The sequence below is a fragment of the Anser brachyrhynchus genome (assembly GCF_964034855.1).
Source record: "Anser brachyrhynchus genome assembly, chromosome: 17".
Classification (NCBI taxonomy): Eukaryota; Metazoa; Chordata; class Aves; order Anseriformes; family Anatidae; genus Anser; species Anser brachyrhynchus.
Genome location: NC_137710.1, coordinates 3120648 through 3148539, shown reverse-complemented (window position 1 = coordinate 3148539; position 27892 = coordinate 3120648). Strand labels below are relative to the sequence as shown.

Below are 27892 nucleotides of genomic sequence, written 5' to 3'. Positions count from 1 at the left end.
GATAGAAGTAAAAATAAACACCAACCAAATCAGCTAATTCTCCTCAGAACAGTTGTTTTCCTTGCCCTTGAAATGTTATCGGTTACACATTTATTTCTTTCCCTGATGCTCAGGTAGAGGATCTGTTCAGAGAGGAGTTCTTCGTGCATGCAGTAGGCATTTTGTAAAACTACACCTCTACATAGGATACATAAACAAGCCAAATGACTCAACAGAAAAAAAGAGTTACATGCAGTGAAATCTTTTCCTCTAGGGATATTTATACCGCAAGAAAATAAAAATATTGGCAGAAGACAAAGACACTGAAACCACCAAGATCGTTCTCTCCCCAGTCCAAGTCTGACCAGTCTAGAATTAAATTTTTAGATGTGCTGCCTGATCTGGCCCTAAGGTAGTAGTCCACCTTTTATGTTTCATGCGAGGAAGAGAGCCTCAGCTTAGGTTAAGATGTTGCTTACATGTGTTTATAAGTGAATGTCACTTCCCATCTGCTATACTCATTCTATTTTACAAAAAAAAAAAAGATTAATTATTTCTTCTAGATCAGTACATACGCAAGTTCCTCTAACAAAGTTCATAAGAAAATCTGGGCAGAGGCAATGGATTTATTTGACAGCTACAGATGACTTTAAAATGATTATAAATCTTCAGAGAAAGTAACAGTCTTTGTAGTTAGGAGTAAAAACCCAGTAATTGTTCCATATTGTAGCTTCCTTACCATTTAAGAACAAACCCAAATTTAATTCTGCCATCACAGGATTTTTGGCTGAGTTCAATGTGAGAAAAAAATTCAATTTCAAGCATGAAATTTCTTTTCGCTGTGATTTTTGATACAACATATGCCACAGAAATGAGGAAAAAACCCTGCAGTTAGTGTGAGGGCCTCCTGATCCTTCTGAAGGATCCTGTGTGTCTCAGTATGTTTGTGCTTGACAGGATTTAATACAGATATTTTTGGAAAGGATTGTGAGTTTTATTTGTACCTGGTACCAATAAGATTTGCTTTTTCAAGCAGATTTAATAGTCATCAGAGCTGTGCTGTGAGTCAGATATTCTAAATCAAGGTGAAATTGTTGCACTTAACATTTTTTGTTTAATTACATCATGAGCTACTAAATTTGAAATGTTTATTTTTACTTTAATATATATCAAGAAAGTTCAATGTAACCTACTACATTCATATACTGACCACTGGAAAAGAAATACTAGAAACACAGCGCACCAATTTGAATTATTCCAAGAATATCATGTTCTTAAAGGCATTAAGCATAGAATACTCAATACATGAGAATACAGAAATTTATTGTTTTATATCTTCAGTGTTGATCCAGTTGTTTGGCTTTGTAAAGATGGAACTGTGGAAAGGCTGTCTTTGCTGCTTAACCTTATGCGGTGATTTTGACAGTACAAGCCTGATATTATCGACTTAAATCTCTTTGAAGAGCACCTGAATTTTCCTGCAAGCTGTAACAGAAGGCAGCAACCAGACCCCCAGTTATGTAAGCAATAATATAATTGCTGTTCTGTTTGACATGGTCATAATCTGATTTCTGATCGTATGTTAACAAATTAAGACAATTCTGAGACAGACATTCAACATCATTATTTTACTAATCCACATGTCTTTTTAAAATTTCTATTTTCTTTCAAGAATGAAGTCTGTTCTCTGAGTTGCAGCTGGAGAATGAGGGCAGCTGAGGCCACCCCAAATCTCAGGAGATCAATAGTGTTAGCAGCTGATGATCTAATTATGGATTATTTGGGTCGGACTCTTTTCTCCTAGCTAGGTGTGACTTGGTTGACTTAAAAGAGGTTAGTTCATTCATCTTGGAGAGGATACAGCATAAGTGAATCATTCCCCTAACAATTGCCATCCTATTAATCTTCAGAAAAATCTTATATTTCCCATAATCAAATATTCTGACTTTATAAGACATTTTTTGTAAATGATTAAGCATATCGTAATGCTATGACATGATTTGCTGGCAGTTATATATGTTATTATTACATTTGTATTAGTTATGTATATTTTGAATGAAGCTCAGGATGGAAGCATTTACTCAGAAAAATACTGTTAAGGAGTGCTTCCTTTGCAACAAAGCAGTATTGTTTTTGCAAAGGAACGTATGAAAAACAGGCCATTGTGGTGCCTATCGTTCACCTGTTCTTACCTTAAGCTGACCATATACATGGCATGTGATGAAGTAGGGTTTATTACATCTTTTAAATTCACATCGCTAAAGAGATTGAAAAATATTGTCTAATTGAATTACATAATAACCCATAACTGCATTCCAATATTTTGGAACTTTCCACTGTTTCTTGCATAAGCATTTTTATGATCCTCCTATTGCTGTATTTTATCTCGCATTAACTATCAGCCTTGAAGAACAGATCCAACGTGCCTGGACATTAAGGTGACACTCAGTAGAAGTGGTGAAGTCCTGCCTTCTAACAAGCAGGGCTCAGTGTTAATGATGGAGTACACTAATTAGGGCAGGCTGTTTTCTCTTTGGTTGTTCCAAAGTCCTGGTCAGGAAATGAGAAGGGATCTGCCCAAGATTCTACATCAGGAAAGTGATGTAGGCCGATTTATGCCATCAGGTAAATTGTTAGGAAAACAGATTCCCCCACTTCTTGGTCTAGTTAACAAATACATATGTCCTATGAGGGGAGGATGATGGAGAGAAGGACATTCCCTGGAAAATCAAAGGCCTGTGTGAGCTTGGGAAGTTTGGATGTATTAATCTCATTCTGCATCTTTCATTTTCTGAGAATCACACAAAGGAGAGCAGCATGTGACTCCTCTGGCAAAACTAATCAGAAGTTATGAGTATTAATTTCCTGCCTTCCACTACTGGTCGCCTGGTAAGCATTTGTTAAATGATGCAGCGTTTCTGTCTATTTTTTAATTATTATTTATTTCACTCCATGATCACTTAACATCTCATTAGGGACGTAGGTTCTGATGAAGGGGATATTTCACCTTTGCTCATGAGCTTTTTAATAAAACAGTTGTTATTTTTCTGATTTGTCTTCAGAATGTCTTTGGCTAATCACCGAAGCACATCAAGGACAACAGAAACGGCAGACTTTGTTGCAGTTCTGCATTTTCTCTGACAGTGAAGGCAGTCTGGGAAGCTCCAGACCCCCTTTCTTCATCCATGCCCACTTGCTTCCAGCTCCTTGCCTGCTGCTCGCCCCTTCAGTTGTGGCTATAAGCTGAGTAACTGAGTTAATAACAGGCTGGCTGTGCAGCCCCACAAAGATTTGTGCCAGCACAGCGGAAGAAATGTTTTCACAATAATTGCAGGCTGGTTTAAACAATGGCACTGCAGAGAAGGGCAGTCCCACCTCTTTCAGGCTACCAGGTGGTTTTTCCTAACTGTTCAGTAACGTGTATTGCTGTGCTAGTCTAACCTGTCAATGAACATACCAACATAGGCTTTTTTAAGTCATTTGGGACAGAATTCTTTTGAATGCAAAGCGACTGTCTTGCATAACTTTCTGTTTGGGCAGTCTGGGTTTTCTTTACAGCAGTTTGGTTCCACAGGCAGGGTAAGTGGGAGCGGGAGCGTGCTCTGCCCGTCACCTAGCTTCTTTCATGTTCTTTAACTTGCCCACTCATCTGGGTGTAGACCACTGACAGCACTTTATGTAGTAATTTATCTTTTAAAAAAATATGCAAACAGCATGAGCTTGCATACAGAATCTTCTAGCTAAGTCTGTGGACCTGTGTGCCCACTATGGGTGGCAGTGAACAACCTTTAGAAAAAGGGTTTCAGATGGGTCAGTTCTCCAAAACTCTTCACATGGAGTCAGCTGTGCAAGCAGTTTGCACAAGGTGGGTATGACTGCGCGCACATAGGTATGAGGATTGAGTGTTTTACCATCAGTGCGGTAATGGCTATGAACCAAGTCATGTTGGAAAATAAAATCTTGTAAACAGAACTTGTTTTGTGATGTCTCTGCTTTTGGCAGATTGGCTGGCTGGGCCAGCTGCTGGCTCTGGTCTAACAGCAGCGGGTCCGTGCCTGCATGGATTACATGTATGTCAGGTTTTGAAACAGCATTTTGTGAATTTTAGTTTACTGTCTGCCTTGCAAAGACAATTTTCCCTGAAGGTATTAGTATATTCCAAGTAATGCTTTCAGTTCAATGCAAAGTTCTCACTGTTATTTTACTGGACAGATCTTGTTTTTGAAGTTCCATGCAGTCTGTACAACACACTGCAATTTAAGAAGCTCCATCTAATATTTGTTGACCTTCTTTTAGCTTCCAGGTGTAAATTATTGCTGGATTTAATTTCCTGGAAACCTACATTCTCATTGTATTCAGGGAGCAACCATAGTATGTGCAGTAAGAGGGCAGGCTTAATCCATGCTTACTTACCGTGTGCCTTATCTCTGACCAATAGTCACCCCCAACTTAATTAGCTAGTGTTGTGTTTGGATATTCAATATTTATGCATCAGTGAAGCAATAACACTGCAACCCACTCTGTTTGTTGAAAGCCTTTTATAAAACCTCGATGTACCCATAGGGATTGTTTCAAAGATAAATTGCATTAGCACTGTGTATTTGCAGGTAAAGTTGGCTCTGAAGCAGCTGCTGTAGCAAAGAAAAATTCCCTTATTATTAAACCCCAGTATCCATGCCCTTCCAGGGAGAATACAATGCTGTAAGCATCACTGAGCCTGCTGTGAACAGTTCATCGGATTCTAATGGAATTACAGGCTGAATATCTAGTAAGTAAGCAGAAGATTTTCATCAAAGTTAATAGTGTTGTTTTGTTTGTTTTGTTTTGTTTTGTTTTGCTAAGGAACCATTTTTTTCAGAAAGTATAATTTTTCTTTGGAAAGTTTTAACTTTGCATTAAAAAAGGTGTTTTTGTTTTTTTTTTTAGTGAAAGCCATGATGTTTCGGATTTTTTTCAAGATATAATATTAACATGTATGTCTTCTGTGTTGTTTACACTGAATATCTTTCATGAGGAAAATGTGTTTTTATTCCCCTGTGATATACGCTTGTATCAACAAAACTTCAATTTTTGTTTAAAGCCAAATTTATCAGAATAAGTAGGACCTATCACCACTGACTGGGTTATTCATTAACTGAGGTGACCCTGGATTTGTTCTCACATATAAAAGCAAAAATTAGCGCTCCAGTGATAAATCTGCTTCCTGCGTATTTGAGAGGGTCTCATTGCAACCAATTCCAACCAATTCCAGCAGCCGGAACACTGAGGATACACCAACCGAGCAGAAGAAACAGCTTTGACCACAAGTGGCCAGGGCACTGAACCAGAAGCACAAACTCTCTCATCCCTCACCATGCTCTAAGCCTGACAGGTTTTCCCATGTGCTTTCAGTCACGCCTCTTTACATTTTTGAAAGCAACACTGAATAGTAAAAGTATCTTGATTTCCTCTGGGTGTTTAAGAAAAAGTTTCTTGTTATTTCTCTAGTTGTATAATTAACGTTCCAGTTACAGCACAACGTAGGCACTTGTAAAAGGCTGAAAATGTACACAGGACAGGCTCACAAATAAGTTGCCCTAAAATGCTGTCTACTGCTTTATAACTAAGAAACCTAATCTTTGTTTGCATGCATGTATGCATGTGCACACCGTGTTTCTACTTAGGACTGCTTCTCGTGATATTTCTCTCTTTGCGATTGTCAAAAGCTGTCAGGATAACAGAGAATCTCACATTTGGTCTTGTTGCCTCCATGAGCTCAGTGAAGGTAGCTGTGACACTTTTTATAGTTTGAAACTCCCTGTTACAATTTAATTAAAAACTTCAGAAAAATGGCTTCACATCTGTATCATATTTGTTTATCGGTATCTGTTATGACCTTTCCTTTACACATTTTGATGAATTAATAGATTGCAAATGTACAAATGTTTTACTTCTGAATTACTTTTTAGGGAGTGGCAGAGGTCAGATGAGGATACTCAGAGCTGGGACGCTGACAACTGCACTGGTAAGCATCAGACTAGGATGAGGGTTAGGGCGTCTGAACAAGGGTCAGGAGAGGGCTCAGGGAGGTTTCTTGTAGAGCATCGAGCTGGGGATTCTGGGCATACCCTTAGGCCACAACCAGGGCTGAGCACAGAGACGAGGACCAGATTCCTACTTTTGCTTTCGCTTCATTCTGTACCATGGTTTGTTCACCTAGTGAATAATAATAATAGCAGCAACTTGTTTATCTGGCTGTGTGGTCAACAGACTTTAGTAAAGGTTGTTTGTAAATTATTTTGAGATTCTGCGATGAAAATTGCTGTACCAAATAGTTTATTTTAATGTGATTTCTGCATGTGCTAATATAGTCATACTCATATACATATAGGTTCACAGGATCAATTAACAGTTACTTCTCTTAAGCTGTCCGCAGCTACTGTACATGACAATGCCATAAAATCAGGGAACTACATATTCTAGAGTTAGCTCTTGAACCATCAGTCATAATGAGTGGAAAATGGAGCTACAAAAATATGTATTGACATTGGAGCATGATCAAATGAGTTTAAACAATATACTCGAGTAGTAGATTTACATCTGCATTTGTATATACCACTTATGCCAAATATATCCCAGATTTAGTTTCCATGTTATATTTTGCATTTGACCATTAGATGACACAAGGCTAAATTATTATTTAAGACAGTAAATATTATAGAGGATAAATGACAATACTGTACTCTGTCAATTCTGTTTCTATTCACAGCAATGAAACTGCATTATCATTGCAACAAACTAATTTCATTTCGTTACAGATTGCAGTATGCCTGTAGCAGACACTAATACAAATTAATTAAAGTATATTGATTGTAACAAAAATTAAGTGCAAACTATTTAAAACTTCCTAAGTGATTAGATATAATAAAACTTTGCAGACACAATTGCACAGCTGGCAAACCAAAGTCAGAAGAAAACAATCACCCCACTCTAGATGTACAAAGAACCTGGCTCCTAACCTTGGCTTTTAAACTTGAAGCTTGACAAACAATATTTCTCCTGTGATCTGGACAGGTGGCAGTCCCATCACAGAGCACTTGCCAGCATTACCACTCTCCTCATTTAGACTTTACATCAAGTCTGTGTGAGCCCTGGCTTGAAATCAGATTCTTGTCTATAAGCAAAGACAAAGGCTAACACTTATTTATTAACACTGGTTTTAAGAACCAAAGGTATTACATAAAGGACCAGTGCTCATTTAGATTACACAGTATTTTAAAGGGACATGATACACTAGAGGACTATTTATATGTACATTTGAACATAACTGTTGATTACCTAAAATACTTCTTATCCTAAACAGATAGACACTGCTAGCAAGATACAGAAAAACAATTTTACAATAGCATAAAATAATAACACTGTTTTGTTTGTGGCTACACTAAAGGATTGAAGAGTATAATTTTACTCTCTTAGACCAAATGAAGTCCTAAATTGGAAAAGCAGCTCCATCCAAGGTCGCCTCTGTTGTTTCCAAAAATATCTTGAAACAAACGCAAGAGGGGCACTTTGTTGGGTGTTATCTAGACATATATAGTTTCAATCAAATTCTTCAAGAAGTGTCAGAATAAAAGTCGAACATTTGTTTGACACTGCCAAGTCCCTAGCAAGTGAATCCCTTCAAAGGTTGAAAATAACTTTGATAACAGAATTAAGAATTATAGGATGTTTTCTTTACACTTTAAAAAAAGCCACATATATTTGGGATGGAATTATAAACACTTTTGAGAAATTTCATAAAATGATTGTATAATTCTTTCCGCTACACCGGGTGAAGTGTTACAGGGCTGCGTTAATGATCCTAGGAAAATATTTATAGTGCTTTTTCCAGGATAAGAGTTCTCTCTTCCCCTCTCGTTATATTTTATGATCAACCTTCACTTCATGCAATTAAAGCAACAAGCAGAAAAGAACCTTTAGTGTATATAGATTTTAAAGTGAGGCATTTCACATACAAATGGTTGAAGTACAGTGTGGTAAATATAAAATACAAAAGGAATAGTAGGCACATCAGTAACAACCCACTACGAAGTATGCCACATTCCATCTCCTTGTCAGAAGGATTCAGGTTTTCTTCTCATTTGTAGCTGTGGGAGATATTTTCCTAAGGAGATTTGAGATGATTTTGTCATTTCCCATGAGATAATAAATTCCCAATTTTCGTTGCTGTCCTCTGAACATTAACTGGATCTCTCACTGTTTCCTGACTCACTCATGCAGATACCTGAGCACTCTAATCAGCCTACATAAAATGAAAATGAAGTAGAGAAATCCTTTAGGACAAAAGATGCAGTATAAATGTAAAAGTATTAGTGGAACAGGTTGTCTGTGGGTGACTTTCAGTGTTCTGATACAGTTCTGTTTTCTTTTAAATATGCTGTGAAAACATGGCAAGCTTTAAAACATGGAAAAAGGGAGGTGGGTACGATGTTTTATATATACTCTAAAAAAATCGGTTTTTGAATGTTGCAGTCCACAGGATGCTGTCTCAAAGAAATGCATCATTTAAATGCTAGTTGATACGCAAAATGCATCATTTTCACATGGTTTTTAATTTTTAGATCTTCAATTTTTAGAATTCCAAATTAATCAACCCTTTTTGCTTTTGCTAATTCATCACTAATGGCTCTGAGATTTATGTGCTAACTCCAAAGAAATGCCTAAACACTGTTACTTGCCAGAAAATGCTGCAATAATGCAAACCGAATCAACTGCATTATTCCTCCCATTTTATAACCTTAGAGTTTCGACATATTTAAAAAACAGTAATCTGTTAAAAAACTGCATTCGAATTTATTTTAATTGCAGAAAATCTCAATCACATTTTCTTCAAGATGAACCAGTTGTAAAATCTATAATGAAGAAATTGTGAGATTATTTCCTTTATTATTTCCCTTACATGGTTAGTCTTTGTATAAGATGTATGCCTTTATAGTTTTGTTGTTGCTTCCTAAATGCCAGGCATATTTTCTATTCCATTAGAGGGAAAAGAAGTAAGGAGAGAGAAGAGAATTTATCTTTGAAAATTGGTAAGATCCCATTTTCCATACTCCTATCAACTGCATTTTTTCCAGTATTAGCAAAATGTGCAGGATTTGTCTTTATCCTGTTTCAGAAGTAGACCTAATTAAGTGCTTATTGTATAAATGAGTGCTTTTAAGACCTGAGCAGTTGCAATAAAATTTAGAAGCTTAAAAATGAAATGTTGTTCTGTAATGACAGACTGAACTGAAACGGTGCAATAGGCATTGGCTTGTGCAGATCCTCTTGCAGAAAAAGTACTCTAGTTCTTGGCATTCAGCAAATGCCAGTTGTGTGCATCCCAATTTGCAAAAACATACTTTTCTCCAAACTATGAGAAATGGAGATTTAAAAAAAGGTAAAAATATACTTCTTATTTTTATAGTAAATAAAAAATAATACCGTTAAATACAAAGTAATGCATAAGGCTGCATTTTAAACACTATAAATACGCCAGCACTAGATTTGTGCAAGGCAGCCTCTCATAGATGTCTAATAAAAATCAAATTGTATTGCTAACTCCTTGTGGATTTTGGTTGTGCTGAGAAAAACTTGCACAAACAATTTTTGTTATAAATTAGAATGTGTCTAATGGAACACTGATTTGTGTTGGATGAAAGTCATTACTTTAAAGATAATTATAGTTCTTTTTTTCCTCTCTGTCTCATAAATCTGATGCTGGCCCTTTTAATTCCTACTTGTTCTGTCAGGAGGAAGAATACAGAGCTAAATCCAGCAGACCTTATTTTGGCAAAACTCCCACTGAAGTCAGTGAGGGTTTTGTGAGAGTAAGGACTGCATGATTTGTCTCACAGTTTCTGCTGATTATTTGGAGTATGATTGCTAACACCAGAGCTCCTCACCGAGTTTGACGTTACTGCAGCACCGTGGCTGACAGCATGTTTTTTTTTTTTGTCACAATCATGAAAATCAGTGTAATGCGACTGTGAAAAATACCCTTTTCACCCAGTGACCTTGGAATAAGACGGGCTGCCTTGGGGTTTTGGAGACTGTTACTGTGGAACTAACGCTAAAGAAAGAGAGACACTGAGAATGTGGAGAACCCCCTTTAAATTTATACTGAAGATTTAAAGAACTCTTTAAACTAGCTGAAAGTAGGTGAAATTCTGATTGTTAAAAAACAACTAATCAATTGGGTGTTGTCAAGACAGGTGGTACCTTGTGATAAAATGTTGATTCATGTAGTATTTCCTCACTGAACCCTGACACGTCCCTGAAAAAAAAATAATTCTGTTTCCATTACAGATTGCGATAGAGAAAGGCAGCTGAAGAGTTAACAGCATTCCTTCAGCAGGAGACCTAGTGCTACAAAAGATAATGTAGGGCAAACGTAGAGAATGAGTTCTTTGTCTTTTTCACTTAAATCTGAGCAAATCCAGGCAGGGCCAATGAGAGAAAGCAGATCTGCGAGCATCCGTGCTGTCCTCATCCACAACCAAGATGACGGCGTTCCAGTTTCCCACACCACCCTGGCCATGTGTCACGACCTTTCTCCCAAGGTGACACCTTTCGGGCGACAGCACTTCAGCCTCTGCAGCCTCCCAGTCGTGTCTGCCTGCCTTCTCGTGGACGCTGACTCCAGGCTCACCAGACACTGCCAGAGTGGTGATTTAGAAACTGGAGCGATGCTGCCAAGTTGCTCGGCTTTGAGCACTTGCTGAGGACAGCCACTGGGTATAACAGTGAACTTTCAGTCGCTGTTGATTTGGGCCAGACAAGAAACAGTGATCTAAGGAAAAAGAGCTCTCTACTTCATTTCCAGCTCCTGAACCAGCAAGTCATTTGGAGAGGAGTTTTTCATGCTCATCATAAGGCCGTTTTCTAGGCTCCGAACTGTTCTAAATACTTCTGCCGTATTGTATTTTGTAACAGTGATCAGCATCACAGCTGTAGGAAAGCCTTATCAAGAGAGCTCTGGAAATCACTATATTTAAACATAATAAAACACAATAGCAGCACCTAACTGTGATGTCTGTAGACAACTATACATATGACTTCACTAGTAGTAATACCTATGTGAATAAAGGTGTACAAGTAAGTATTCATAGAGTTGGGTTACTTAAGGAAGCCTAAGAACATTTACTTTACTTACTATAGCTCATACGGAGGTAAAATGGTACTGTTAATATAAACAAAATAATCTGATCTCCAGATGATAAAATGGCTGGTTAAATACTACGGTAAATGTACTGTTTTCTCATGCCTATTTCTGATGCCTGTAACTATTTCATTTCTTAGCTCTATGTGCAAATCTCCTGTGGCTCTAGGGACAGTTGACGTCAACGTGACTAACTAATGCAAAGCTGCACAACACTACAGGAGTTTTTATAGCTGGAATACTTTCTCATCCAGTTCTGGATAAAGATAAGGAGAAGCCTTTTGAAGCAAAGTAAGCTGCTGCTCGTAAGTGCCTGCTCTGATCGGTGTTCCAAATGGAAGAAATTTGGTAAGTGCTGAGATCCCAAGTTTAACTGTGCACATTTTTTATTTATTTCAGCCTTCACAAGGGAAAGGCAGGTATTTTTCTCTATGGTATGTTTAACCTTATTAATTAACCAGCTAGACTATTAGTAATAACAAAGGAAAAAAAATAGAAGTAAGCTTCTTGTTGCAAGTTAGGAAGTAAAGATACAACTGCAAAACTCAGTCAAAGATTTTTGAATGCTCCCATCAAATCCCAAACTATGTGGAAAAGCCAGTGAACAGAATCCATTAAATTTGCATTTATTAAATGTCCACTTATATAAAAGCTAAAAATAGCTTTTGAGTTTTTCCAATTTTCTTTTCATAACAGTTATTATGATTTTCTGCTTCGTCTCAGAAAGTAATTTTGCTGCTGCTGTAGTGTATAATCTGTGTGCCCTTTCTTGGTGCAGTACAAATGACAGAGCACTAATCAGATCAGAGCAACAATCACGTCATCGTTGAGTAACTAGCAATAAACTGTTTTTACAAGGAAGAAAGATGAACTATTTTTAGGGTAACTCTGAACTGAAAAACAGAAAATGATTAGCCTGTCTTACTCTACATCACTGCTATGAATTTCAAAAGCATTACTTTTTCCTGGGCAGCAGACTAATCCACATAATAAATCTCTGCATAAATGGTCTACTCAAATGGAGCTTTTAGGATTGTGGTAAAAGTTTTGAATTGAAATGTATGAAATCCCCTTTCCCCTCCCACCTTGTTCTGGTGGCTTTGAACTACAGGCAGTCCTCCAGCACTGCACCCTCAGTAACTTAGATGCCCGTTTTTGGTGATTATCCCAGGTTTTCAGCGTCTTATGTCTAGATGTCTGTTATTTTACTATTGTGGGCAAGCATTCAGCAAACCCCTCATTTGGAAGTCCAGGTACGTGACTCCCGTAACCTTCTTCAGACCAACAGGCTCTACAGTGCAATGCAGGTGACGTATGGTAATGATGGTACGGGGCTAGCAAGGAGAAAATTTACAGATGTCTCTAGAGATGGCTGTGCCCACACTGTGTAGTCTGCACATGCCTTTTTCCTGAGCTTCTCCCTTTCTGATTGATACGGTCTCCCTTCAGCGTCTTACTCCAGCCTGTTCTCTTGCTGCCATCCTGGAAGCAGCCTCTGGTGGCAACGCATCGCCTTCCCCTCACTTTGGCTAACTCTACCTGTGTCTGTGTCCTACACAGCGGCCTTCCCTCCATGCTCCCTGAAAATGTGCGTAGGGGAGAATGCGCTGCTTCTCCTTGTCATGGGAAAGATTAGCGTGCAGCTGTTGAGAAAGACTATCTTCAGCTATTCGGCAGTGTGGGAGGGCTTACATGAGGATGTCCTGAGCATCTATGGACGTGCTCCTTAGGCATTAGTGGGGTTTTGAACCTTTTGGGGGGCATCTGAAATAAATGTCATTAAATGACCCTGAGCTTTTCAAACCTCTTTTTCCTGTAGCCCAGCAAGAAACTTGTCACAAAGAATTTACTTTCTATTACTTCTTTTACCTACAAAATGTGAAAAATAAAACCATACAGCCAAAATGGAGTCATCATATTTTATTTTAGTTCTGTTAACAAATATATTTAATGTAAAGGCAAACTAGGACCTATACAGTTATCAGACTCTCTTGATAGAGAAAACAGCAGCAGATTTCATAGGCAGGTGTCAGAGAAAGCTAAATAATTTTTTGTGTCCAAATTACATCTGAAAGAACTATCAGTGATAAAGTCTGTTCTACTTTAGGCAGGAAAAAGAAAAAAAAAAGAGAAGAAGAAAAAAAAACTATATAGAAATTCAGTAATCCAAGAGACTAAAGAAGAACAGCAGGAGCTCTCATCACCCAGACTTATCTCTCTGCTTCTAGTCTTTGATTGTGACTAAGAGGCGCTCATCAGAAATGATGAAGCGTGAGGGACAGTTTCAAGCCTCATCTGCATTCCTTTTACCCTGGGTCAGCCATGGGTCTCACGATGCAATTTTAAGGGCAACAGAAGTTGCCTGTGGCTCACAGGTTAAAGCCAGAGTATGAGGGAGCCTTGCATATCTACCTGTTTGGCACAGCTGGACGTATACAGGAACCACTGTGCCATATTTACATCCATCGATAGTCCTCCATCCCTGGGATGTCCCTCTTTGGGTAGTGCAACCACTTTGGAACCATACTGCACAGATAAAACAGCAAAATGCCCTCAGTGGAGAAAGCCTTTAGGGGACCACAGTTAGCACTTTCAGGTGGACAACTAAGAAAAATGAGAAAAAGGTATACGTGCAAGAAAAACCGCATTTGTTAAAACCAACAAGAGACAATGGAAAAAAGCTCAGAATCCAAGTAATTGTTCTCAGAACCTACTCCTGACGCTGTAGCAATGAACTGTCTCCTGGAAGCACAATCAGTTTAACTCAACCATGCAAGGAAAGTATGACTAGGAGTGTGCAGGCAAGGTCTGTGCAGCTCAGAGAGAAAATGGCTCCATTCTTGCCAGTCACACTAGATGAATAAAGACAATAGGGAAGGAGAGGGCCAAGCCAGGAGGTCCACAATTATACAATATTGAGTCCCAGACCTTGCAAAAATGTAATCTTAGAGATACAGAATAAGGAGCAGAGCAATTACATAAGTTTTCCGTGACCCTGGAAAAGGATTTTTTTCCCTTTGATCTCTCTGCAGATGCATGCCATTCCCAGACTCATAAAACAGATTTACGATGAGGTTCACCCTAGTGCAGATTTCATAACAGATCTTCCTAACCATGTTTTGTTGTCACTTAAACAATGGAGGAAAAGCTTCATCGAGTGCTTAGTTGCCCTCCTTGTTCATCCACCAAAACCAAAAGAAGTACAACAAATTTTTACAGAAATGATGAAAGCAACAATGTTGAGTAAGAGGTTACCTTTAAGAAGTCAATACACTGTCTTCCCACTTTATGCTGGTATAAAGAAGGCAAAATTCATAATACAAGCCTATCCTTACCTCCTTCCTGAATGACTTGACCAATGGCTGTTTGATTTTGTTGTTTTAGAAAACATTCTCTCTTACATTCCATTAACTGCTCAAAGTCCTGCCACATTTTAATTTGCTTCATATTTGGCCCATGACTTTCCCGTACAACTTTCTGCTTCTCTCGTAATTTCTGTTAAAAATACAAAAATATTAGATTACTGGAACGGTTTTATACCACAAAAATTGCTTACAAAGGCAGCTTGGAATGACAAGGATTTTTATATGCTACTGAAATATTATTACCTTTTGTTCAAGTTACTAACACTCCTTGCAAGCAATAAATGAATCAGCACCTGGGACTTATCTATCTGCTTTGTATGGATTGACAATCCTTTCAGTGCCTTAAAACCGTCTAAATAATGGTCTCATATATTTGAGAAGTTATGGTAAAAATCTGAGTTTATTTCCATACGGAGCTCTTGCAGTGTCAAGTTGCAGCCTGCAATGCATTCATATGATCATATTATAGACAAGAAATTAATGTTTCACAGCAAAACCTGCTATTGATCATTAATAGAGGTAGCCCAAACCTGCAAAAATCACTCACAGACTGACTCATAAAAAGGAAATTAATAAAAGAAAGATGTTTAGCGTGAATGGTAAGCCTAACCTCTTCCGTGCTGATCTGAGCTTCATACAAGATTAAAAACGGACAACTGCTTTTGTTTAACACTGCTTCAGTGATGATCCCCTGGCCTTTAATAACAGTGATAAAGCTGACAGGCTCAAAATTTATTGTCTTCAACGGGTTGCTTTATATACAACATAAAATTTGAGCTGGCACAGTTTGTTATGTCCATGTTTCAGTTTCTTATCCAAATGGTTTACAGGGAATGTGCTGTCACATTAAGCTGTTTGACTATCTTTTACAAGTGGCTCATGCTATACTCTGCAGGAAAGCAAGCCCTGAAGAGCTAGCATGATCTCTTTTCAGGGTATTAATTACCATTGCCAGCAGTAATGGAATTTTCTTTGTAGGCTGCAATATGCTTTTTATAAAAGACTGACCACAACATTTGGTAGTAAGGCCCACAAAAATATGAACTGTATGATGGTTTTACAGAGTAAAAACCTCATTCTTACCTTCCCCAGGTTTTCTTGCTCAAGGATCATTCGTGTATACTGCTCTCTAAAGGAAATATACGATAATTTTATTATGATTTTATTTGGTTTTATATTAATAGGACAGAGTACAGTAGGACAGACATTATGAAAACATGGAAAATACTGAAGGTATTAGGAGGTTCGTACACAGATAGAAGAGGAAGCATGAAGAAACCTTTCTGTCATTAGACAACATATCCTTGAAATCAGGGATTGCTTTGATTCTCTCAGTTGTGCAGTTGGCAAAAGTGGTATTGGATAAAATCCCTTCCATTTTCAAAGCAGGCATAATTGCTGCTGCTTCCAACTTGAAGACAACAGCAAGATCGTTTAGATAAGACATACTTGATCCCTTTTTAATGATGTATTTATGCTAGTGGTATTCTAAGCTTAGCCCTTGGCCCTAATTTGTACAAACATCAGAGTTTACAAATCCACAGCCCTTAATTGCCACAAATGTAGCATTAGAATTACTGGGAAAATACGGGAATGAAGAATAGTAGTTAAGTCCAGGTTTGACAAATCCAGACACTGCAATGGAACTGCTGTGTGTCCCTCACCTTCAGAAGACAGCCGTCACATTTAGGTGCCTAAATATAGGTTTAGAAGCGTAACTGTTGACATTCATTATTAAAAATCTTGGCTGTACACCTTTGTCTGTAACAAGTGGCTGGGTCGCTTTCTGACACAGGCAAACTTAATACATGAAACCTGACAATACAATATTGCAAACTATAATGGCATGATTCAGATGCATTACTGTGTGTTTTTGTTTGTTTGTTTGTTTTTGAAATAGGACAATAACAATCTAAAAATAAATTACTGTATTTCATGTGTCATGGCACACTTAGAGGTTGAGAGTTTGCCAGTGGAGTAAGAAATAAACTCAGTTCATCTAAAGAACTTTTCAAATTGCTCAGGATAGAAGAACTTAGCATAGAGAAATCCTAATTTCCAGAAAGAAATACCAGCCTTTCTGCTATCAGTGTGAAGTTTTGCTACAGCATAGTGAGCAGCAGTGTAGAACCAATGCATCATGTTTCTTATACCCCTTCCTTCTATTTCTATGAGCTACTCCAGGATTTCAACTGGAGCACTTGGGCCCCAGGCCACCTGGTCCTGCCTGCCATACTCCCTGCAGAAGGGATGTGCAAGGAATGCAGCTGGATCATTTTATGATCTGTCACTCTCGGACAATTCTAGCCAGAACAAATCAGAGCAGTCTTGAGACTGCTCCAAGCGCTGTGCAGATGCAGCTGATCCCTAGCAATCCTCACCAAATCAGAGCAACACTGAATCTTCTTATTTCCACTGGCGCATAGCATATGTTCACACACATTTGGCCTCAAGAACATGTGCTTTTTTTTTTCTTTAATAGAATTTTCAAAGTAATCATCAGAAAATAAGATGTCTTTCCTAGTAAGTTTTTCTTTACTATTTATAATGATGACTGGAAAGAATGCAACTTGATAACTTCATTTAAAAAAAACACAAACTTCTATTTTTAGAGAAGAAAATTAACTTTTCACATTCCTAAGAACTGACTCCACGGAACAGAGAGTTTATGTTCAAAAAAAAAAAGAGTGTTGGAATTAAGACATTTTTTGCTCAATACGTTGTTAGGAAAGTGCTGTTCTATTTATGGTTCATTTTTACTCCGTTTACATTCCAGTGCCTGCTGAAAAATACATTCACATTCTAAAATGATGTCTAGAAACATTTTGTTATCTTCTCATTTTTTGTAAAAATCTCTATATTGAACTTTGTTGTAATTCATTTAAACACAACTGGTCTGCAACCTCTTACAGAAGGTCAGAAATGTGTGTAGTCACCGTGAGAGGAATAATTTCTCTAGCTTCTGTGCCCACAGCTAGCAAGTGAAGCAGGGACAGCAGAGAGAGTGGTAATGCTCTGTTCACATTCTCCTCACCATACCTGGAATGACATAGCTGGACTCACCCTTAATTCCAGCATTTGGATTTGGGGGCTTGTCTGCGTGAGTATCGACATTGTGGATGTTTCTGTCACAAGTGTTTGAGCTGGAGCATTTTTTTGCTTAACATTTGTGAATAAACTCAGACCCTCCCCTTCCCTGCAAGGCCATAAAAGGCCAGTGCCTGCTGCTTGACCCGCATTTCCTCTCAGCTGCTTGGCTGAGCTCTGCTGCCTTTCATACTAATGAATGTTCACATCATCACTAAGATTTTTCTCACAGCTATTTCTCTTTTTACCCTTCTGCTTCATTTTGTTGTTGTATCTGCTTTCATTCGATAAATCTTTTTCATCCTTCAGCATTCTATTATTTTATGAGAATAAGAGGCTTCTTAGCCTCCACTCACTTTCTATCTTTACATCCTTTTTTTCTCTCACCGTAGTATTACTGGTTTTAATTCATTTCTTACTCTTATTTTTCCTTCATTGTTTTCTGCATAGTATTTAAATATTTTCATGCCTTGGATCCTTGCAGAAGGCCTCTATGATGGATATTAATCTAGCCTTTCATTTCCTAGCAACTTCTGCTTCATGTTCTAGAACAGCAGAAGATGCAGCTCCACTGGTACCACTCTCAAGGTGCATCAGGACAATTTCTAGTTCACGAAGGATCTGACAGAGGAGAAGATCTCATCTCTCAGTGTCTCTTGACAGAATCCTTGTAGTTTTCTCACTGACATGTGGCTGTCTCTATCAATGGCGCCACTCCGGAGCCCGTAAAATCTTAGCTATCAACTACTGCCTTTTTTCACTCCACTTCCCCAATGAGTGAAGAAATTGCCTCAGGTGATACTGAACGATATTTGACTGTTTGCCAGGTTGGATGGGGAAACCTGATCTAGTAGAAGGTATCCCTGGCAGGTGGATTCGATATAGATGATCTTTAAGGTCCCTTCCAACCCAAACCATTCTATGATTCTGTGTTTACTACCAACTTACGGTTGCTTCCCTAGTTGCCACCACTGCAAGAGAACTGTCCAGAAATTGTTCCGAGAGGTAGAGACCTAAGAGAACAGATATCTTGGGAAATTAACTTATTCTTCCACCTTTAAGAAGTGATAAACAACTAGTGGTTCTGTTTTCCTGCTGTGACATCTGCATGATGGATTATCTGAAGCTTTAAAATGAAATGCAGAATGATTATTATTTATCTAATTTAGTTTTGTCTTTGCTTTACCACTCAGTCATGTCTTTGAATTGTTTTCTGAATGGGACGATTTTGCGAAGCATTTTGGCACGTTGCACAGAAAGCTGTACATGAACCACAGCTCTGACATGACAGTTTATACAGATCTCAAGCAACAATCTGTCACGTCTCTGAAATACAAATGCAGGAATTTTAGGAAGAGGCCTCGCGTCAAAGATTGATATTGCTGTGGCTTTTTAAAGCCTACACAATAAAGCAAACTGTAGGAATGCTGACTGATGCAGGTTGTGAGATGGAGAGGTACAAGGCAGAGCTGTTGTCCCCTCCGCACTGAACTAAAAATGGTGTACTCTGCAGAGGTTCCTTTATACAGTGTGACTGCACTGTTAACGAGGCCCAATCCTACTTTCAAAAGATCAGAGTGTTTTTCACTCATTCCATTCATTAAAACGTAAAACAAAAACAAAAACAAACAAACAAACAACAAAAACAGACTTCTCGGTCTAACACAGCAGACCTTAATTTTACTACTACAAATCTACTGTTTGGTAAATATTTTCGTGACTGACAAACACTATTGTGTGAAAGCCACAGAGAACTTCATAAATCTAGTGACAATAATTTAAACTTGCTCGGTTTGTTGACAGCTAGGATTTAAGATTTTTTTTTGGTCAAAAATAAAACTAGCTGGAAAACAGAATTGCTATTTCATACAAATTTCTAAAATTAAAAAAAAATATGAAGATTAAAACAGGTATTTTCACACTTTTATCAAATGAAAGTTAAAAACATTTCATTATGGTTTTTCCTGGTGTTTAATTTTGGTGGGGCTGAACCAGCCTGTAGACTTTATGGCCTGAATTTTGTTTCAACTTTTATATTGTATTAAAAGATTTAATATAGACACAATTTTAAACAGGATACTTTTACAAAAATATTTGGTATGTTGTAAAGCATAAAAAATCTGTATGACATGGTAATATTTAGATTTCTTTGCACAGATAATTAAACCAAAATACCTCATTCTCAAAAAACATTTCAATCTTTTTGGCAAGACTGCACTATTTGAAATGGAAAACTACACAAAATCATTTATCAGCTCAATTCATAACCTTTTCTGTTTCTCTTCCTACCAGACAAAGGCAAGGGGTCCTGAAAAACCTCTCAGTCTGAAGCAACCGTTCTGTCAATTAAATTGAGTGTAAAAATGAAGGTTACTGTGACGGTGTGGAACATGAATCATTCTGTCTCTAGTGAAAACTGCAAATAGTAGCAAACCAAAATGCATTTAGGATGTGTCTACGCAGTCCTCCATTTCTGTACTAGGGATGGTGATAGCTATCACACCTGAAAGATTTGTAAGAAGTGGCCAGAATCTGAGGGCAGCATGTGGTTGCCGTCTTTGAGAGGTGGTAGACCAGCTCCTGCATGTTAGAGTCTTGGTGCAGACTTGGCAGAGGCGTTATGTCTGGTAGAGCCACACTTCCTGCGGGACCTAGCTGAAGCACAGCTTTTCTGAGCCTTTGCCAGCAGGGGCTGCAAGTTAAAACCACTATCTGGGGCCTATAATCTCCAGCAGGAAGGGAAAATCTTTTGGTATGTCTGAGAGAATTCATAGGTTTACAACAGTATATACTGGAATTCAAGACGCTTATTTTTAGATTATTATAGTGTTTCTAAATTTATCAGGTGAACTCCTTCAGTTCAAATGCCAGTGAGAAAATTCCTAACTTCAGTCTCAGTTTATGAATATCCCTCGAGTTAACACAAGGAAACACAATAATCCATTTACCGAATTGCCTTTCGTCTCTCCTGAGGATCTTGGGAGACATATGTCTTCATTTCTTCTTTAGCACGTTGTAGCTGTATTTCTAGATTCTATAAACAAAGACACAAATGTTTTAAAAATATATAATTCCTATTTCATTTCACAAAGAACGATTTAGTCCTTCCTGTGATCTTACCCTCTTCATGCAGTTTACATAACGGTAGTTGCTTTCTTCCTGAATGCACTCCTCAAGGAGTCCTTTCACTTCCTGTAGTACAGGAATAAGATTTCAATGGATAACATAACTCAAAGTCCATAGTACATGCCCTGTGTTGCTATATAAACCATGAGAGTCCATAACAGAAACAGGCATAATTCTGAACTGATCATTTCTTAAATATTTATATTTGGGCTTTATAGAAATCTCTTTTAATGTGAAAGATAACCAAAAGGGTAACATTTTTGGATTTGCAGTTTCAGTCATGGTTAGAGAAGACTGTTAATTGTTGTTTACTAATAAGTCTGACTTCTACAAGACATTTCACAAGCACTACCAGAAGTCTTGTTTCTAAGCATATCTGAAGTGCAAAATACGGTTCCTTTCCTAGAACTTGTCTGCAAAATTTATGTTAGAAGCTATAGACAGGCTGATAGTATGTCAATTGGCAATCAATTATGTTGAGGGGTAGGAGATCGGGGGCTAGTCCCATCTCTAAATGGTCCAAGAAAATATACCAAAGAATATTGGTAATCCAAATGGAATTCACGCACTCCCAAGCCACAATTAAGTTGTCAACTCCAAAGCTGTGTCACCGTACGAATTTCAGACCATGAGCTGGAAAACTGAATTCACCAGTTCCGCTGCAAAAGTTTGCTAACAGTCACATCCAGCCTAATCAGTGGGCTTGATTGTCATCGTGTGTTAGAACATGGCTAAGGTTTGTCTGCCAAGGAAAAAGCCTAGGTTGATATTGCAAAATAGTTCTTAAAGAAGGTCTACCTCATAGTAGGTTCATCTGTATGTTCTTTTATTATTCTTGGATTAAACCATACAGAGGTACTTTTATTGCAGGGAAAGAATATCTATATATGCACTTTAATATATATACACTATATGCACTAATATATATACACTATATGCACTAATATATATACACTTTAAATGTACACCTTTTTTATTGCGAAATACATTCATTATGTTGGCAAACCCTTGAGAAATCAAGTCCAGACAAAGTTCATAGGAGGTAATCTAGTGAGATAAAGCAGATTCATATAAATACATTAATACTGACCCCACATCAGAGTATAGAACTGGTTTAGGTACCTCCCTTCCTAGAAGTGTTGTAGTTCAACCAATACGTAAACTACATACAGACAAGCTCTTAGCTATACTTACATGGCTGCATTAAAAAAAAATAGTATTTTTGTCTATAATTTTCAAGAATGCAAGACAAGTCACATTTAATCAAGTATCCTTGCCATCGGTTTCAGTGCATTAATTAACCATTGGATTGGTTTCGCTAATGTAGTGAATCTGCTAAATGCATTTGAAGATTTGTCTTCACAAATTAATCCTTACCATTTCATTGTCAGATTCTTTCCTAACAGATACTATTAGGTCAGCAGGATTTCTGGCAGATAGATCTTTTACAATACTTCTGCTAATCGGTGCTGGACTTCAGTGGATGGACTGATGTACCACTGAGCTCATTTGCTGCTGTTCAGAACAGGAGATGTGTGGGACTGGAGCTAGTCCACAGCAGCTTCATGCATGATTTATGTAGTTGTAGATCACCACTTACTCATTTCCACCTGCAGTGAGCTTCCATATCAAGAGGGAAGACAGGGAATGTATTGAACCATAATAAATAACACGTTGCGCAGCATTTATTAATGTGTGACCAAGCCACCATCTTACCTGTTCCAGTGTGGAGCGATTGCTCTCTAACCCTGCAGCACAACTGTCATACTGGATTTTTTTTTCATCGCATTCTTGAGTTAATTCCTTATGTGAAAAGGGCAAAAGAGTACATAAATAAAGCCTTCAACTGACTGACATGTGACATTCAAGCAGGCTCCGTTCTTGTTGGTGTCACACATCAACCTCAGCTATTGGCACGCTCACCGGCACTTACATAAAACTAACCGGCACGTGGGTATTATTTATTACACATGGTAAAGCTGCACACTGGCAGATCAGCTGCATACACCACAACATAGCATGCAAATTTCCTCTTTACAGCCACAGCCATAGCTTTAATGTGGTAGACAAGGCAGTGTTTGCAAGAAGAAAGGAAATACAGTTACAAAACTGAAAATTAAGAATTTAAGAATTTGATAGCTCTATTTACTTCTATAGCAATGAGAGAAATCTGTCATTCATACAGACTAATACAGGTCTTAGATCAATGAAATATTATTTGCAATCCATTTAAAGCAGAAAAAGCTTTGAAACGAATTTGAAAATTAACTTCGCTATGATTTTGAACCATGATTTTTTAAATTTTCCCCTGGCATAGTAATTAAATTTTATTATTTTTATTTTTTTAGAAATTACTATAAAGGACAAAATATTTGCCTGATGTTGTGCCCGTACTGTCAGCTTTTAAGAATTCCATTCTTGTTGTTTGTTAAAAATCACTGTTGACCTATTCTGATATTTCCAGCTTTCCTTCAGAGTTGATTATGTCCTTGTACAACACAACAGAGAGCTGTAAATTATGTTTCTTTGTAATTTTGACCTTATTTACATAGAATGAGAGGAAGGTTTAATAGATTAAAATAAACCTACTTCAAAGGCAAGAAAAAACACACAAAACAAGGTGTGCAATTAAATAAAGTTGATGAGACACAAGGGATTTGCATTATTTGAAGCATTTAGCTGTCTGATAAGTGGAATCAAACTAATCATATTCTGACTTCCATTTTTATGTGGTCTTAGCTCAACCTCTAAATTTCATTGCCATGAAGTTACTGGTGCCTTATGAAGGAGAGGATGTGGATATACATATAAACACTAGAAGTCTGTAGGTACAATAAACTCCTGCTGTAACACTTGACTACATGGACAAATTTGCAGAGCCAAACATAGGACTGCCTCCCAGAGTCTGCTGCTGCCTACCCTAATTCATTAACAGGCATTGTTTAAAGCTTTTCTGAAGTTTTTCTACTAACCTGGCACTTCTGGCGCAGTTGTCTCAGTTCTTTGATAACAGGAGCTAGGCTGGACTTCTTCTCTGCCACCATAGTATTCAGTTTTTTTACCTGATAGAGGGACAAAATAGTGTACTTTAATAATATATTAATACTACATTTATATTATTAGGGATGTAAGAAGAAAAGAGAAAAAAAAAACAAAATATGGAGAGAAAAAATACATGACAAAAGGAGACTGAACTATGTATAATATAACATAAGCACAGGCCTAATTAATTAAGGGAAAGAGCCCATGTTGCAGTGGGGTCATTACCACAAACCAGACAAATTCTGTTCCCATTGTTTGAAGTGAGAACACCACAGACATGTCCAGAAGACAGTCTATGTGCCAGACACCTAAACAACTTAAGGAGGGGGGAAAAATGAAGGAGATGCATAGATATGAACTGACAGAAGAGATCCTTAAAACAAAATAAAACAAACAAACAAAAAACCCTGCATAGGTTAAATAAAATTTGAACATGCTTAAACAGAGCCACTTTAAAATATTTATACTGAAAATTCAAATTCTATCCAGCTTTCTATTTGAGATTCATTCTATTTAATTATACCATTTTATTTGTAATGTGCCTTAATGATTTCAAAGAACGCTATTTTGCTTTGGGCTCTTTTATTTTGCTTCTGTGGCTATGTATTAAGTTGGAAGACCACAGATCTAAGTATAATTGAAAGTTAGGCTACAGAGAAAAAGAAAAAATATTTAGCTCTTTGGGCATATTAAATATTGTTTTTTAATGAATGCTTAACTCCAGTGATACAAAGAAAAAAAAGATTCTGTTAAAGATTCAAACCTCTTAACTTTTCAAATGCTGTGCAAGAACAAATATGAAACCACACACACACAAAAAAAAGTTAAAACCAAGACTTGATATCTCTACTGTTTCTGAAGAGGAGGTAAGTAGATGTTTTTTTCTTTCTTTCTTTTTTTTTTTTTTTAATAATTCTAAATTTCTTCTTCACTCATCAAAATAAATGTACATTTTAGTAAAACTTTCCAAGATACCTTTGCAGGTCTATACTGTTTGAAAATACGTATTTTATATATAAATATATACTAAAAGAAAATGAAAAATCCAACCAAAAATATTAAACTTAGTTTTATACTCTGAGGAACCAGATAATTGAGATTGAAGTAGTACAACAATTTAAGACAAAAATCACCATTTCAGACATGTTGTCTAGTGTTCGGCCTTTCATTTCATCCATTTCACTCTTTACTGCAGATACTCTTTCCAGCTCCTCCTGGGTGTAACTATATCCAGAAATACCTTTTTTGTCTTCAATTGCTTGCTGCAAACACACAAATAAATGCTGAGTGTGAGTCCATTAAGTAATAAAGCAAATTCCTTCAAAGAGGTGAAACACTGTAAAGAAAGTGGAAACGTAATCGACTTATTTTGAAAGTGATTAATAATTTAGCTGCTACAACTGACTTTTTATCTAGTGCATGTACAGCAAGCTAATAACAACTTCCTATAATACACCACTATTTTGTGATCTAACACCCCATGAAATAAACAGAAAGTTTCCACAAAGTAAAGTGAGCTTTAGGTCAGCCTCTGAAGGAACTCAAGTTGTAAATCCAGATGCTTAATCAGAAGATGCAATGTAGCTAATTATTTTATAAACAACTGTCAAGCAAAACTAAGTGAACGCTGTATTCATTATAGTAATACTAATGCCAAATTAACAATTCTAGCATTATATTACATAAACCTTACATTTAATTATATGCTGATGTAATGGTATTTAGCAATGCTTGCTCATTAAGTATGTAAGGAGGAGCTCTAATTTGAAAGCTAGGTGTTGATTATGCATCCACAATTTGTTAAAAAGCAAAATATTCATTCTTAAAAGCGTCGTCTATCTGTGAACTCCAAGTCCATTGTCCTCAAAAAACTTTTATAACCATACGTTTAAGAAAAGATTTATGTCTACTATTAGCTACTGCTACTATGATGGGAGCAATCTGACTTTAATAGCAGGGTATAGTCTGACAGGCCATTGTGCCCGAGGCTAGAAAAGGTATCTTTGATATTACAGGGAAAATGTGCGCACTAGTCATCTGAGGGTAAGAATGTAGAATTGGCAGGACGCAGTGGGCACGAACCTACGGATAACAAGAATGTGATGAAGTCAAAGCTCTTTGGTTTTGCTACGAGGTAGTTTAGAAAAGGTCAGACTCGTATAGGAATATATTGACCATGTGTAGCCGCATCACAGAAAAGCTTCTAGTGCTTTTTGTCTGCGGTGATTATATTGTGAGATGACTGCTGTACGTTAGTTATCCTGCTGTAAATAAACACGTTGTAAGTGAAAACATACATCCACACACCCTCCTCCTAGCTGAGTAGCAATCACGAGAACAGCTCTGATCCTAATGCTTAGGTGCTTCTTTCTATCCAGTAGCAGTTCTGGTTTTATTTTTAATTAAACGTGAGTGCCTTACTGAAATACCATGACGTCATCCACTGCAACTATGTGAATATCTTTTCACAGACTATTTTATGTATTTTTTTTTAAATTGAGCAAATACTTTTATATTTTAAAAATGCAAAATATGTACATGTAACAAAAACAGATATAAATAACAACTAAATATTTTGATAACAAGAATACTGATATTAAAAGAAAATTCTACAGCAGTTGATTTTTGTGAACTAAAAAGTGAATCTCTGCATTTGGGATGACTGTATATTGCCTGTATGGTTACAGTTAAGAAGACCAAACATATTTCTGCTCTTCTGGCCTAGAAAAATCATTCATCCACTTTATCATTTTTCACTTACTGTGAAACACATTTTCTGCTAGATTTTCTGGGAATAGAATCTTTACTTCCTGCCCCCTCTTTTTTTTAAACATTATTCCTATATATTTCGTAGCAGTAACTTGAATCCTACTTGCTGTTGATATTATTTTCAAAGCCCTTACTATGTATGCAGCTACGAAAAACTAATTTAAGAATCCAGCCTTGCTCTAACTGGAGCTAGTGAAGATTTACCATTGACTTCAAAAAGCAGGGTCAAGTCCCTCATTCTAAGAAATCGCAGAACATTCATGACTGCCTGTAAAAAATACAGTTGCTGAACATAAAGTACAGCAGCTTAGCACAGTCAACAGACAAAAATAAATTTTGTACACTAATGACTAATGACAGCGGGAGCGCTAAGGATGATATATATTAGAAACTAACAAAACAGCATCTATCTTATTATATAGCTAGTTATCAGGGAAGCAAGGATGATGGACTGTGGGAGTAGTAAATGCCTGTATTACCAACTGCTGCTGAATAGCCTCGTGGCGCTGTTTTAGAAGTTCTTCTGTCCTCTGGAGGATACCATACTCAGCTGTAATTTCTGCTATTTCCAGTCGCTTCTTTTTATAAAATGTGTTCTTGCTCCGGAGCTTATTAACATAGTGTTTAAACTGGAATGAGAGAGAAGAGAGAAAATCGAAGCATTTGTCATTCAATGTAAAGCAAAGAAGGACCTCATCACTGACTGTTCCTATATAAAATGTAATTATCCATTTGGACTGCATATTGAAGGTTAAGGGTTTAAAACAGGGGACTGGAATTAAGGATTCCCAGGGTCTACTTATTTCCAGCTCTCTGTTTGCTGTGTGAGCTAAGAAAACCGGCTATATTGCTCCATGTCCCAGCTCACTCATTTGAAATGTGGAGATCATTCATTTCTACTCATCACCAGTTGACAGCTGGAAAACTAATCACTGTTTGCAAAATGTTCTGAGAATCCTGGATGATAAAAAGTTAATGTAATAGTAATTTGCACTTTTAAAAGAGCACCAGATCAGCAGTGCCTACCCGCAGAGAGCTCTGCAGACCAAGAAACGTTGTAAGAAAGTGCAGAAAAATAGAAGAGAACAGAGCATGGGAAAAAGATTATCTTTTTTTTTTTTTTTAACTGCTAGTTCTCAATAGTTAAAATTTTATGTTCTCTTCCATTGACTGTTGCAGAACTAAATGATATCACAGGCTAAGGCTTTAAAAACAGGGAAATAAAAGCAGAGAAATGCAGTATGTTTCACCCCAATCTAATGTAATGGAGAATTTATATTTTTATTAAAGACTAAGCAAAATAATTCATATCCTTACAGATAACAGCCTTAGCTAAATTATATCA

The 27892-nt window shown here is 37.2% G+C and overlaps 1 protein-coding gene and 1 long non-coding RNA gene across 4 annotated transcripts in view; one reads left to right on the top strand and one right to left on the bottom strand.

Annotated features, from left to right (window-relative positions):
• IFT81 (intraflagellar transport 81) overlaps window positions 1–27892 on the bottom strand; it is a 61896-nt gene that overhangs the window by 6175 nt on the left and 27829 nt on the right. For 2 of the 3 annotated variants that reach the window (XR_013940353.1, XM_080559501.1), the window contains exons 11-18: window positions 27027–27176; window positions 24912–25040; window positions 23709–23798; window positions 22453–22539; window positions 20731–20802; window positions 20559–20644; window positions 15607–15652; window positions 14494–14653 (exon numbers count right to left, since the gene is read on the bottom strand). Coding sequence is in view for 2 of the 3 variants with exons in the window: in XM_080559501.1 (XP_080415627.1) it covers window positions 14494–14653; window positions 15607–15652; window positions 20559–20644; window positions 20731–20802; window positions 22453–22539; window positions 23709–23798; window positions 24912–25040; window positions 27027–27176 (820 nt within the window). In the remaining variant the exon portion in view is untranslated. Of the gene's footprint in view, window positions 1–13063; window positions 13685–14493; window positions 14654–15606; window positions 15653–20558; window positions 20645–20730; window positions 20803–22452; window positions 22540–23708; window positions 23799–24911; window positions 25041–27026; window positions 27177–27892 lie in introns of those variants that run through there. The other variant, XM_080559500.1, reaches the window with a different exon arrangement.
• Window positions 7–14132, top strand: LOC308179423. Its single transcript, XR_013940360.1, has 4 exons — window positions 7–2868; window positions 4666–4747; window positions 5928–5983; window positions 10306–14132. It is a non-coding gene; the product is annotated as an uncharacterized lncRNA (long non-coding RNA).